Genomic DNA, 12,488 nt, shown 5'->3' with positions numbered 1-12,488 from the left:
AGTATTCGCGACGGTTAAGTTATGTTTATCGCAAAAGTCTATCAGATTATCTCCCCTATCATTTCTATTGCCTAATCCAAAAGAACCTGCTATTGCACCCACTTTACCTTCACCTATTACTGCGTTGAAATCTCATAAAACTATTAGGTTTTGCTGTCTTTTCACTAAACTTAACACGTGTTCTATATCTGCATAAACTGCTTCTACGTCTTCATCACTATAATATGATGTAGGCATGTAGACTTGCACTAATACCGTTCTTACCGGCTTTGAGTTTAATTTAAGCATAACCATCCTATCGCTTTTTTGTAAATAACTTTCTACACTCTGCCCTACTTTCCTACACATTACAATTCCTACCCCCGAATTACCTTCTACCGATCCTGTATATTTTACTCTAAAGTCTCCACCCCAGATATCTCCACTTCGGGCCAACGGACTTCACTAATACTTAGTTTATCTAAGTCTAATCTGTTCTTCTCTGCTTTAAATTTTCTAATTTCCCTACTTGCCTCATTGTCCTAACTTTCCACGCTCCTACTCGTGTAGCATTGCACCTACCCCTATTGCACTTATTGATGACATCCCCCGAGGTAGTCTCCGCCTAGACATCCGAATGGGGGGCTAGTTTACATCCGGAGTGCTTTACCCCAGAGGACGCCATAATTTAATTTATAGTGAGTTATACGTTGTACTCGGGATCATAATGTGGTGGTTTCCGGTTGCCTTCTACATCGCAGTATTGTGCATCAGAGTGCCATACCGATCCTCGTGATTTCTGCCACCCTGAGTACTGAAAGAGCTGCTGCCCTCTTTCAGGGACTTGTCTTAGTCTGGTTTCTCTTTAAAAACCCCTCCATTATGGTTGAACCTATAGTCCGGCTCCCTAAATCATCGAAAGTCGCTAGCCGATCCACCCACTCTAATTTGTACAAGAGTTTCGTCAAGGTTCAAGCCCCGTCGGATCGGCAATCAAACTAAAAATCAATAATTTCCACCATACGTACTGTAGGCTTTTTCTCTGGTCTAGGGGTTGTTTAATAAAAGGCTCCGAGTGATTGGATAAATATATAATACTATTAATAATGAAGAACAACGAATAGTAAACAGTAAAACGAGTAACAGGAACTAAATATACACAACTTATATACAATGTATCGCGTCTTCCAAAATGAACACGTCTAAAGTAATAACCAAAAATACGTCTTCCGTCTTTGTTTTGGCAAAAATACTCAACGTCTAAGTAAAATATACCGTCTTGAACAAATGTCTTCATACCTTGCTCGTCTTTCTCTCTGCTGCGGTGGTCCCTCACGTACCCCAACATGTACGCATAGGTATTAATAGATTATCGATTTTCCACCACCTAACTGGTATCACTCTTACACCTGGGCAAACAAAAACTGTATATTATATTAAACCAAATTTTACAGTACGTAGACCAAGACGTGACATGTTCAACAGCAGTTGCAATCGTAGCTTCGTTAATGTTAGTTGTGTTTTCGCGAGTGAACATCTTGCTCAACCCTTTTTGCTATTTTATCTATTTTTTCCATTATTATTTGATTCTGTTTTATGTGTGTGTTAAATAATAGTGTTAATTTGTTCTTTTATTTTGCATTTTCGTTAATTTCTATGTGTAAATTAAACTATTTATTTGTTAAGAAGAGCATACCCATGCGCTATTGTCCAAATTTTCAAAATTCAAATCGAAGTAGTTACCGAAATATTCTAATGGGTGTTCACCGAGAGACACCCTTCTTCTAACTCTTATCATCCGTATAGATTACCCAAAACTACATCTATCCGCTTTTTCCTCATTTTCTATCAAAATGATTTCTGATTCGTTTTATAGCTATATTATTATTAATGTGCCCTTTTCCTCAAAAATTGCTTTAAATTATATTACGCTGACTTGCCTAATTTTTCTCCTGTATTTAGTTTTATTGGATAATATGCAGTGAACCGTCATTTATTATTAGTAATGATGCTTGTTAGACTCATTTGCTTCGGGTTAAGTTACTGCTCCTGTCTTGGGTGTCCATCAAGTTACTACATAAGCACTTAACGAAAAAAAGTCTACAAATGCTAATAGACCCTTGTTTAGATTTGAAGTGAAACGACATAGCCGTAACATAGGCGTCGCCCAGTCTTGTGTGTGAGTATCCGCTTTTATTGTGTGCTACTTTTTCCCCGAATCATTTATGAATTTTTATAAATTAGTCTTCCTTTAGAGGTTTTTCACGTTTTTCTTGGTAAAAGTAGCTTTGACTGAGATGTTTCAAATGTTATTTTTAAGGTTTTGCAATTTTTAACATATTATATTGGGCCATTACGATGACTGATAGTTTTAGAGATAAATGCGAACCACGACACAAAATTGTAAACTGCAATGTTTAATCCGCGATCACTTGCGTTCTTAGATCCTACAATAAAAGCCCCAACATTGGTCTAAGAATGCCCGTTCCTTCTATCTTTGTATCCCTGCTCATATTGGGTTTTGCCTGCCACTGTCGACAGCTTTTGTTTTAGTAACTTTCAGACGGGCGCTTCAAAAAAGTTGAATGAAATCTAATGTGCGAACGAAATCTAATGTGCGACTTATTACGTAGATGTTTCAGTACGAAGTTGTTAGAATGTATCTATCTATCTTGAAGTTGCATTTTTTAAAATGTCGTACGAAAACATATTAGAAGCACCATTAACTCTTTGGAAAAAAAGCTCTTCTTTTTTAAACAATAGAATGTAATGTCTAAGATGATTGCTGAAGCATGAAGACATTCTTCGAATTCCTAAAAGTATTATTCCAAAATTATCGGGAGTATAAAATGCTGTTAACAATGCCAAAACATGTATGCATTGCTAGATTTTACTTTTTCCAGATGATTTTTTTATTGGCCTTATCGTTTATCTATCAACGGGACAGAGATTGTTTGTTAATACAAGCGATTGACTTTAATCACAAGGCAGTCAGGCAGAAAAGTTTAAAGGAAGATAGTCTTGGAGTTCTCAACAGGAAAGGACTATCATATAATTCTACAAAGTTTAACGTAATTTATTTCTAGTTTTTACTTTTAAATATAAGTACGTAAAGTACAATAAAACAGGACAGACGAATAAGGGAAAAAAGGATATAAGGCTATCAAGTGAGAAATAGTTAGGAAGTGTAGGGCAACTAACGAACAATGGATTGGCATGAGGTGTAAAGAAGAAGAAAATTTTGGGCTACGAAAACCGATGAGACTAATAATATAATTAAAAGGAATTTTAAAGATGTATGTTGTAGTAGTAACAATATAAGAAACGAGGCAGGGGTCATTTTGAAACAAAATCAGGAAAAGGCAGATAGGTGGAAAGAATATTTAGAGAACCTGTACGCAGGGCATGAATTAAGAGATGTATTAGACAAGGAAGATAGTGGGGAGATAGATGAACGAAGTTATTTGATAATGAGAGAAGAGTTCGATGTGGCATTAAAAAACAACAGGTTAGAGATCGTATGTTTAAGCTAGTTGGTCACATTTACGAGACGGGGAAAGTAGCAGAGAATTATAAACGGAACGTAGTAGTAACCATACCTAAAAAGAGAGGCACGGACAGGAACAATTAGCTTAACTTCCCATGCGTCAAAAATCGTAACTGGAATTGTGTAAGAGGAGGATATAAAAAAGAGCGGAGGAACTATTAAGGAGAAGATCAATTTGGGTTTAGAAGAAATAGAGGAACGCGGGAGGCTATTTTAGCTTTACAGCTAACAATAGAGAAAACGATAGAAAAAGGAAAGAGTACGTACATAGAATTTGTGAGTTTAGAAAAAGTTTTTGACAATGTTAAATGGGACAAGATGTTAAATATACTTAAAAATGTACTGGTAGGTATACAATGTTACAAAAACGGTTTGAAGTTATTTTGATGGTAGTTTGCACTAGATTGGCCCTTATTTCGTCTTTTTCCTCAGCTTTGTACAGAATTCTAAAAACAATTTTTCCATCGGAGAGATGAAATATTGGTGCAGTCTACAGGTAAGTGTTTGTTTCGTAGATATATTTATGTCACAGAAACCACGAAAATATGGTATAAAGGTACTTGCTTTAACCGACGCTAACAATTATTACATTTTGGATGGTTACGTATATACAAGTATTGGTAGCGGTGGACAAGTTTTATCAAGGAAGGAAAGAAAAATGGGGAAACCGAAGCTGTAACTGAATTCGTAAAACGCGGCCTAACGTACGCTGGGAAATATCAGCTCCATTTCGGCTGTTCAAAAGAAAAAACTGATGAACTCATCATTATACAGTTTTGGAAATAAGATCACTTTGTTGTCATACGTACCAAAACCAAATAAGGCAGTTTTGTGATGTCGTCCATTCATTCGGGGCGTCGATGTACTACATGAAAAAGGTACAGTTTACTGTACAAACCGACGAGGATTGCCTATTACGATTTTCTACGCAGTTTTGAATATTCCATTAATAAATACTTTTATAATACATTCATGCCTACTTGCAAATTCTCACAAAAAGAGATACGGCTTTATAAAGTCACTAACAAAGCAACTTGTCCAGGAACACATGAAAGGGCTAATCATCCATCGCACGCCATCCCACCGTAACTCCATCAAAAACGGCTGAGCTACGGAAAGAAGTGGAAGAGATGCTGCGGACTGGCCTAATCGAAGAATGTAAATCTCCCTAGGCAGTATCCGTGGTAATGATGCCCAAACCCAACGGCAGGACCCGTATATATATATATCAACTACCGTGTGTTAAGTCAAATAACTGAGACGGATGCACTCCCGTTGTCGCGCATATACGACCTGCTGGGTTAAGATAGGGTATTGGCAGATCGCCGTTGCAAAGAAGACTAGCTGAAAACCACATTTGTGACTCCTTTTGGGCTTTACTCGTTCAGAAAAATGCTGTTCGACTTGAAAAATGCTCCAAGTACAGTCATGCGGCTAATTAACATGTTTAAGAGTGGATTACAAGACATTCAACAGTTGGACGACCTCATTTTACTATCTCCAACCTTCTCACGGCACCTGGAGGACCAAAGGAATATTCTAGCGCGAATGCGAAAATTCCACCTGCTTTTGAGTCGTCCAAAATGCCGATTTTGTTGTCCAGAGATACGATAGTTGGGGCATATCCTTACACCGCAAGGTATCCACACTAATCCCAATAGGGTCTCGGCGTTCCCTTCCGCCGCTTCGAAACCTGAAACAGCTGCAGGGATTCCTACAAACCTGCTCATGGTACCAGCCGGTTCATTAAAGATTTTGCTGACATTGCCCACTCTCAGCCGATTAACAAGACCCGCCAGGGAATGGTCAACATAACAACGCGCCTTTGACACCCTCAAAGAGCGGCTAATAACGTCATCGATCCTATTGCAAGCAGACCTTACGCCGATATTCAGCTCACAAACAGATGCAAGTCGGTATGCCTTGGCGGCAGACATATTGCATGGGGAGGGACAAGACGAGCGGCCCATCGAATATGCGAATCGACACCTTACAGCAACCGAACGGAACTATTCTACAACGGAACGGGAAGCCCTTGCAATCGTCTGGGCCATGTCCGATTTTTGCGGCTACATCGAGGAGTCGTCAGTAGTAGTAGCCACCGACCACCAATCCTTATAGTGGTTAATTAATCTTAAAACCGGAAGATTGGCTCGTTGGGCCTTACAACTACAACCTTACAACTTAGTTGTTGATTTTGGATCGGGCATGGCAAACATTATCGCCGATGGACTGTCGAGACCTCCAGTATGTCCAGTCAACGCCGTAACTGTGCTCCCCTGCGTTCGTTCAGGAAGGCCAACTATAAGATCCCGATCTACGCCGAATCCTGGAAGCTTTCGCCCAAGTTGACGAACCCAAAATAGCAGTCACCTCGCCCGCGGTTAGCTAGTATCCCAAGGGGTACTATACAGATATCCTCCTGATGTGGACGCTAAAGAGGTTGAGTTAGTAGTACTAATCTAGGAAAGAAAGGATATTTTGCGAAAATATCGTGATAACCCCACAACCAGACATTACGGAGTGGACCGTACCTGACAACGTATCGGCTCCCGATATTTTTGAAAAGGGATGAGAAGAGATATCACTGCCTACTTGAAGGATTACCTGCAGTTCCAAAGGTTTGAAGCCACCAACCTGCGACCCTCAGGACTTCTACAGACTCCAACTCTGAACCAATGCTTTGAAATCATCGCCATACACCTCGTCGGACCCCTACCGAAGTCAAGACAGAACCACCGCTGGATATTAATAGTGGAAGACACTGCCAGTCGATGGATTAAACTTTTCCCACTGACTATTACCATAGCAGAAACTTGCACCGCGATCATCCTAAATTTACGTATGATCTATGATAAGAATAATCAGAGACAAGGGTACACAATTCGTTAGAGTGGTGATGCAGCAGTTAGCTCACTCCCTAGGGATCATGCAAGATCTGACCCCCGTGTACTACCCAGCTGCTAATCCCGTAGATCGGAGGAACCGAGATCTAAAAGCGCAACTCGCAATTGCGACCCCAGAAGATCAAACTCAATGGGACGAAGTACTTCCTAGCATTCGGTTCACCCTAAACACCGCCCGCTATAGTGTCGCCAGTTTCACGTCTGCTCAGCTAACATTCGGAGGGAGTTACGCACTCCAGACGACGCCCACCAGGATCTCCAGTCCAGAATAACAATTTTGTACCAGAAATCACGCCTTGATTGCGAGCTTTGGTTATTCTACTGCGTCAAGCCAAAGAGCAGCATGAAGTTCAGCAAGACCGCCATAAGAATTACGCCGACCTTCACCGCCGCCCTAACACTGCGTATCAACCCGGAGATTTAGTCATAGTTACTAGTCACAGTCGTAGTACACGAGGAACCTTTTCCGCGAAGTTAGCCCCTTATAGAGATGGGCCTAATGTCATCCTGACTCAGTGTGGACCAAATAGCTTCAAGATAGCTTCGCGGGACCATTCCAGGAAGGTGACTAGAACATACCACTCTTCCGCGCTGACCCGTTACCAAAGAACCAAGCAAGCCCCGTCTCCTCAGATCCCGATCCGCAAGCGAGGTCGTCCCAGAAAGAAGTCAGGCTAGTCATTATCACGACACGCTAAGCAACGACTAGAAGGGGAGTATATAGCACGACCACCGAAACGATATTAATCCTACCCTAAGGTAGTTCCGATATGTACCGTAGTACCGCTCCTGAAGGGGCCACGCGGAACTCGAAGAACGAACACCTCCATACCATCGCCAGCAACCCTCTCCAACAAAATCACCCCGAGGCGCACTGACCTGCCCCAAAACCATTATAAAAGGCTGCGCACCGGACGTACAGAATACAGAACTCGTCTTGTTCTTCTCTCTAAGAGCTTTCCTCTGGAACATTAGAGTAGCATTCTGAGAGAGTTTTGCAGCAAGGAGCGACCGCCCCTTTGGGAACCTGTGTTTAGTGTTTTGACTCACTTATTTTCCCGACTTGTGATTAGACATAGTATAGTGTTAGTAACTCGTCGTAATTAAATCTCGAGCCACACGCGGACCCATCTTTATAACCTTTTTTTTTTCGACACGACCCCTACGCCACCAGTACTGTTTCAAAAATTACGCATCACTAATTACAGGTTAAATAAAAAATATTATTCATAAAGTTAATCAAATTAATCAAAAATTACTTAGCAAACAACATAGCATCGCAATACCTCAAGATCTGCGTGAAAACATATGAATAAAATATTACAAAAAGGAAAACAGATGGAAGGAGGGTCTGTTATGTCTCCGCCTGTTTAAATACTTACTCTCAAACTGTTTAACATTTCATACTGAAATGACCGAGTATCATAAATACAATAACCAATTTAAATCTTCGAAATTCCCCTCTAAATGAAGGCTCTGTAACCCTTTAGAAATAATTAAATTAAATTAACCTTACCATAACACTTTAACACAGCAAGTGTTCCAAATAAAGCATTCAGTATACTACAGGAAATTACTGAACTTTATAATTTCAATATAGTCAAACTCAAAATACTCGCAGAATACGAAAACGAGGTTAGAACTCAGTTCAACATAATAAGGCTAAACTTATTCCTTCAAAAGAGAATTCTAGCACCTACGTGACCATCAAGAAATAAAATGAACATCATAAAGGAAGTACAAAGGACAATGATGAATCGACAATATGATCTCCAGCATTCCTTATTGTAACTGCTAGTAGGACAACAGCATCTTTAACAAATATTGAAATTTCGGGGAACCAACAATCGACTTCAGCTGATTTTTCCGAATGCCAACTTGTGAGAATTCAAAAATCAGAATATTATTCCACATAGGAAAGTAAGTGGGCGTGTATTTTCATACAACGGACAACAGGATTTTTCGTACGAAAAGACATTAAAAAAAATTTTTCTTTTCTAGAGTACAATTATTTACTATTTTTGTCATTTTTATTTCCAGGTGACACGTTGATGTTTACTTGTTAATTTCCGTTACAGTTGAGTTTCTACAAATAGTCAGGTGTTATTTCAACAGTACCGTCATTTCTATTTGTCTTAACATAATTAAGTCGTTTCTGTGCTCTCTTTTTTTGTTTTTAAAGCAGTTGTTCATAGATTATTTATTTCTTCTTTTCAAAATATATTCATACAAAGAAGATTTTACTAAAGACGTAGGTAAAGATGGTTCATGGTTAGACGAGTTGGAACTATTTCGCTTTCTCGTCTAATTTATTTATTTTTGTATGATAAATTACTAACGAGCGCTGAATTTTTTTATGCGCGGTAATATGTTGGTAGAAGAAAATTTCCAAGTGGAACCAGAAAGGGTTGCCTCGCCCATATAGAAATGAGCGCAAAACTTTTGCCAAAGGGGACTTGACCAAGTGACATCTTTTAACTTCTGTAGTTTTCCTTAACTTTTGCCTCTAGTCTCATATCATATGTGGTATTAGGTTAATCTCTCTGGAGGTAGACTGATATAGATCACCTCATCTCGCATTACATTAAAAGGTGGTGAAAGTTTACCACATTAAAATGTATAGATCGATTGTGGTTAGATATACCATTAGACTGGTATCCTTTGAATTCGTGTTATAGCTAATCCACGCTGAAAAAATAAGTAGAAAGCCTTCTGCGCATCATATGGGCATACATTTTATTAGATGTAGTACGTTGTTACAAAGTAACCGTATAAGTAAAAATACAGAATTTACTATAACTATGACTACAACAGTCCTATTCTGGATCTTGTAAATTTAACTTCTCGATAAAAAAAAAAAGTAGATGGACCACTACTAAAAGGAGGCAGCAACGCGCGTCCGCTCAGTTAAATTGTTTTGGTAGGCTGTGGGAATCTGCTAAAGGCTTTTATTTAAAACTTTATTAAAAAAATTAAAATAAAATAGAAAATTGAATATAAAAAAATATATAAACAAACGAGACAATAACACAGCTCCTAGTATATGGTTGAAGATGTGATGATGTTGAATTGACATAATGATGAGGATGTGAAATTAGAAGATATAACAAATCACTCATTTTTCATTTGATTATCCTTTTATCAAAATGTAGTCGTCAGAGTTTTTGTACTGTATTATATTGTGCTTTCATGGAAATGTTGAAATATATCGTAATAACTTAAAAGACAATTTCTTATAAATCTGAAAGCATTCTAGTCTAAATAAACTGGGAAAAATGAAGCACCAGAAACCTAAACCTAGAAATCACACTTGAATTTTCAGTTGTACTTATAATATAATGTAGAATATTTTATAATAACGGTTTTTACAAATTATTAAATGAGTATTTCAGTATGTTTATTTTTTCCTAGTGGCAATTATTCAGAAGCATATATTCTCTATGATAAAGGGTTGACTGAGAACGTAAACGAAAACATAGAACCACAACATGTTTTTATTTGCAAGTGTGGAACAGCTAGAACAACTATAAGATGTGGAAACTACAAACAGGGAATCATTATTGCAAATGAGGTGAATAATAGAGAACTTTTCATCGAGTGTGCCAATATTTTGGCATCAATGAAACAATACCAAGAGGCGGCTTTTTTTTACGAAAAGGCTCAGGTTTACGATAAAGCAGCTTCAACTTATATTAAGATAAAAAACTGGAAGAAAGTGGAAGAGCTTCTGCCCAATATTACATCGAACAAAATTTATTCACAATATGCGAAAGCAAAGGAACTGGAAGGAAAATATAAGGACTCCTTGAAAGCGTATTACATGGCAAATGATTTTGATTCCGTCATTCGCTTAGAGTTGGATTACTTGAATAATCCTACTGCAGCGGTTGAATTAGCTGAGGAAACGAAAAGCGTGGAAGGGTTTAGAATGGTTGCAAGGTATTTCAATTAATATTTTGTTATGTTAACGTTATAGCTTATCGAATGCGTTTTACAGGTTTTTTCAGAGAATTAATGACTATTTTTCAACAATCAAGTTTCTTGTTATGGCTCGAGATTTTGAAGAAGCGTTTGAACTAACAAAAAAACAAAAAATGTTTACATATTATGGTGATGTATTATTAAACACATTATCATTAGGAGGAGTTAGGCATGATGATTTTCATAAATTGGCATTGCACTTCGAACATGAAAAGGATTACCTATTGGCGGGAAAATATTTTTTTCATGCCAGGGACTACAACAAAGTAAGTGATTTTATCTTTTGCAAGCAAATAACTTTGTCTTGTTTCATACTAAAGTAACTCTAAGTTCAAGTCAAATTTCACTTAATTTGTTTATTTGTTTCTTTGTCCAGAATAGACTCCAAACCGCAAATCAGATCTACAAAAAAGATCGATAAAGAAATCAGAACAATTTTTTTTGTTTTTTAAATAAATGAAATTATTGATTTTGTATCTATATTGGTATATATGTGTTTATATATATATACATATGTATAATTAAGATTGTAACTTCTAAAGCGAAATTCATTCAAGTACGAAACGAATTTAAGGTCTGAGGTACCCAAAAGGGCTCAATACCAAAAGATTTTATTGCTACTGAAGTACGAAATTGATTTCATATATTCATTCAGCGGATTATTTTCCATATGCCAAATCACTTCAAATTTGTCCCAAAAAAAATGAATGAATTACCAGCTAAAATCGTAAGAAGTTTAGGAAATTTAAAGAAGTATATTAAACATCAAGACGTTTCGATGAATATTCTTTTGAGCAAACCATGATGAAATATGTGTCGAAGGGGGACCTTTCAAACGTGGGCTGCTGAGAGTGTTATGCACAAGCGAATTAGAGGGGTAATTTTTATAAAAAATATAATTGATAGGATTCAGCAATTTTGATACTGATTAAGTACTAAGTTTCTGGCCACTATGTTCATTCCTTTTTTTAATTTGAAATTTTAAATCTTTACTTAATATTTACCAACTCCAAATATACAAATAATGATGCTTTCTCATCCATATGATTAAAATTATTGCAGAAATTTGAGGTTAATCATTAATTTACAATTACTTTTGTAATTTTGTAATAAATTATTAAACAAACAAAATTCTGCAAATTCTACTTAATAAACGTTTTAGTATTAGGTTGTAACAATACAATGCAAAAAATTCCCTGAAAATCTATTCACTGGTGTTTTCTTCCGAGGTTTTTCTATTTTTTCAACTAACGACTCCGCACTTTCTCAATTAATATTGCGTTAATTGAGTTTATCAATGGAAGATTTGTTTATACTGTTTGAAGTCTTGGTTTCTACATCTATATTTATACGGTATGCAACCCTGGTTTTTACATATTTTTTATACCACCAACAGTAACTACAGTACCACCAAAAAAAAAAACAGAAAACGAATATTTTCGATTTTCCTATAAAAATATGTTAATTTATCGTGTTTTTGGACCCCCCTTAAATGACTTCTCAAAAAACATTTTTTAAGAGCGCTCAAAATTTTTAAAAATTTCCAAAAACGTCAAAAACCGATTTTTTTTTAATTTTTGTATTTTCTCGTTTCGCTATATACAAATAAAAAATGATAAAGATTCTGAAAATTTCAAGTCGATATGAATATTAGGACCATTTTATTTTTTTCTTGAAGTTAGTATACCAGGAAATATAAATTACATAAGAGATGCAAAAAAAATTTAGCCGATTTTAGTAAAACAAAAAAATATTCCTTATTATTAATGTTCAGATCGTCGCTCGAACAGATCTGAAGTACTCTACTTGAAATATTAAAAATCTTGAGCGACCTTTTAATATAAAAATATCGACTTGAAATTTTCAGAATCTTTATCATTTTCATCGTAGAAAGTAGTCAAACAACGAGAAAAGAATATAAAAAGATCGATTTTGAAGGACTAAATTTCTTAAAAATTTCTTTTAAATAGTTCTTTGCTCTTTTTACACACATACACACAGTAATTTCGTTCTTTTTTCAAGAGTGTTACTAAAGTAACCGAAGACCTTATCTATTATGACATGTACTTGCAAAA

General features: G+C 36.7%; 1 protein-coding gene across 10 annotated transcripts in view; it reads left to right on the top strand.

Moving 5' to 3' along the window:
* LOC108741884 (WD repeat-containing protein 19) overlaps positions 1–12,488 on the top strand; it is a 132,300-nt gene that overhangs the window by 98,614 nt on the left and 21,198 nt on the right. For all 10 annotated transcript variants that reach the window (XM_018476850.1, XM_018476849.1, XM_018476851.1 and 7 more), the window contains 2 exons: positions 9,844–10,371; positions 10,430–10,679. In XM_018476850.1, coding sequence (XP_018332352.1) covers positions 9,844–10,371; positions 10,430–10,679 — 778 coding nt within the window. The remainder of the gene's footprint in view (positions 1–9,843; positions 10,372–10,429; positions 10,680–12,488) is intronic.

This window comes from Agrilus planipennis, unplaced genomic scaffold (assembly GCF_000699045.2).
Source record: "Agrilus planipennis isolate EAB-ADULT unplaced genomic scaffold, Apla_2.0 scaffold55, whole genome shotgun sequence".
NCBI classification, from domain to species: Eukaryota; Metazoa; Arthropoda; class Insecta; order Coleoptera; family Buprestidae; genus Agrilus; species Agrilus planipennis.
This window is presented reverse-complemented; position numbering and strand designations above follow the sequence as displayed.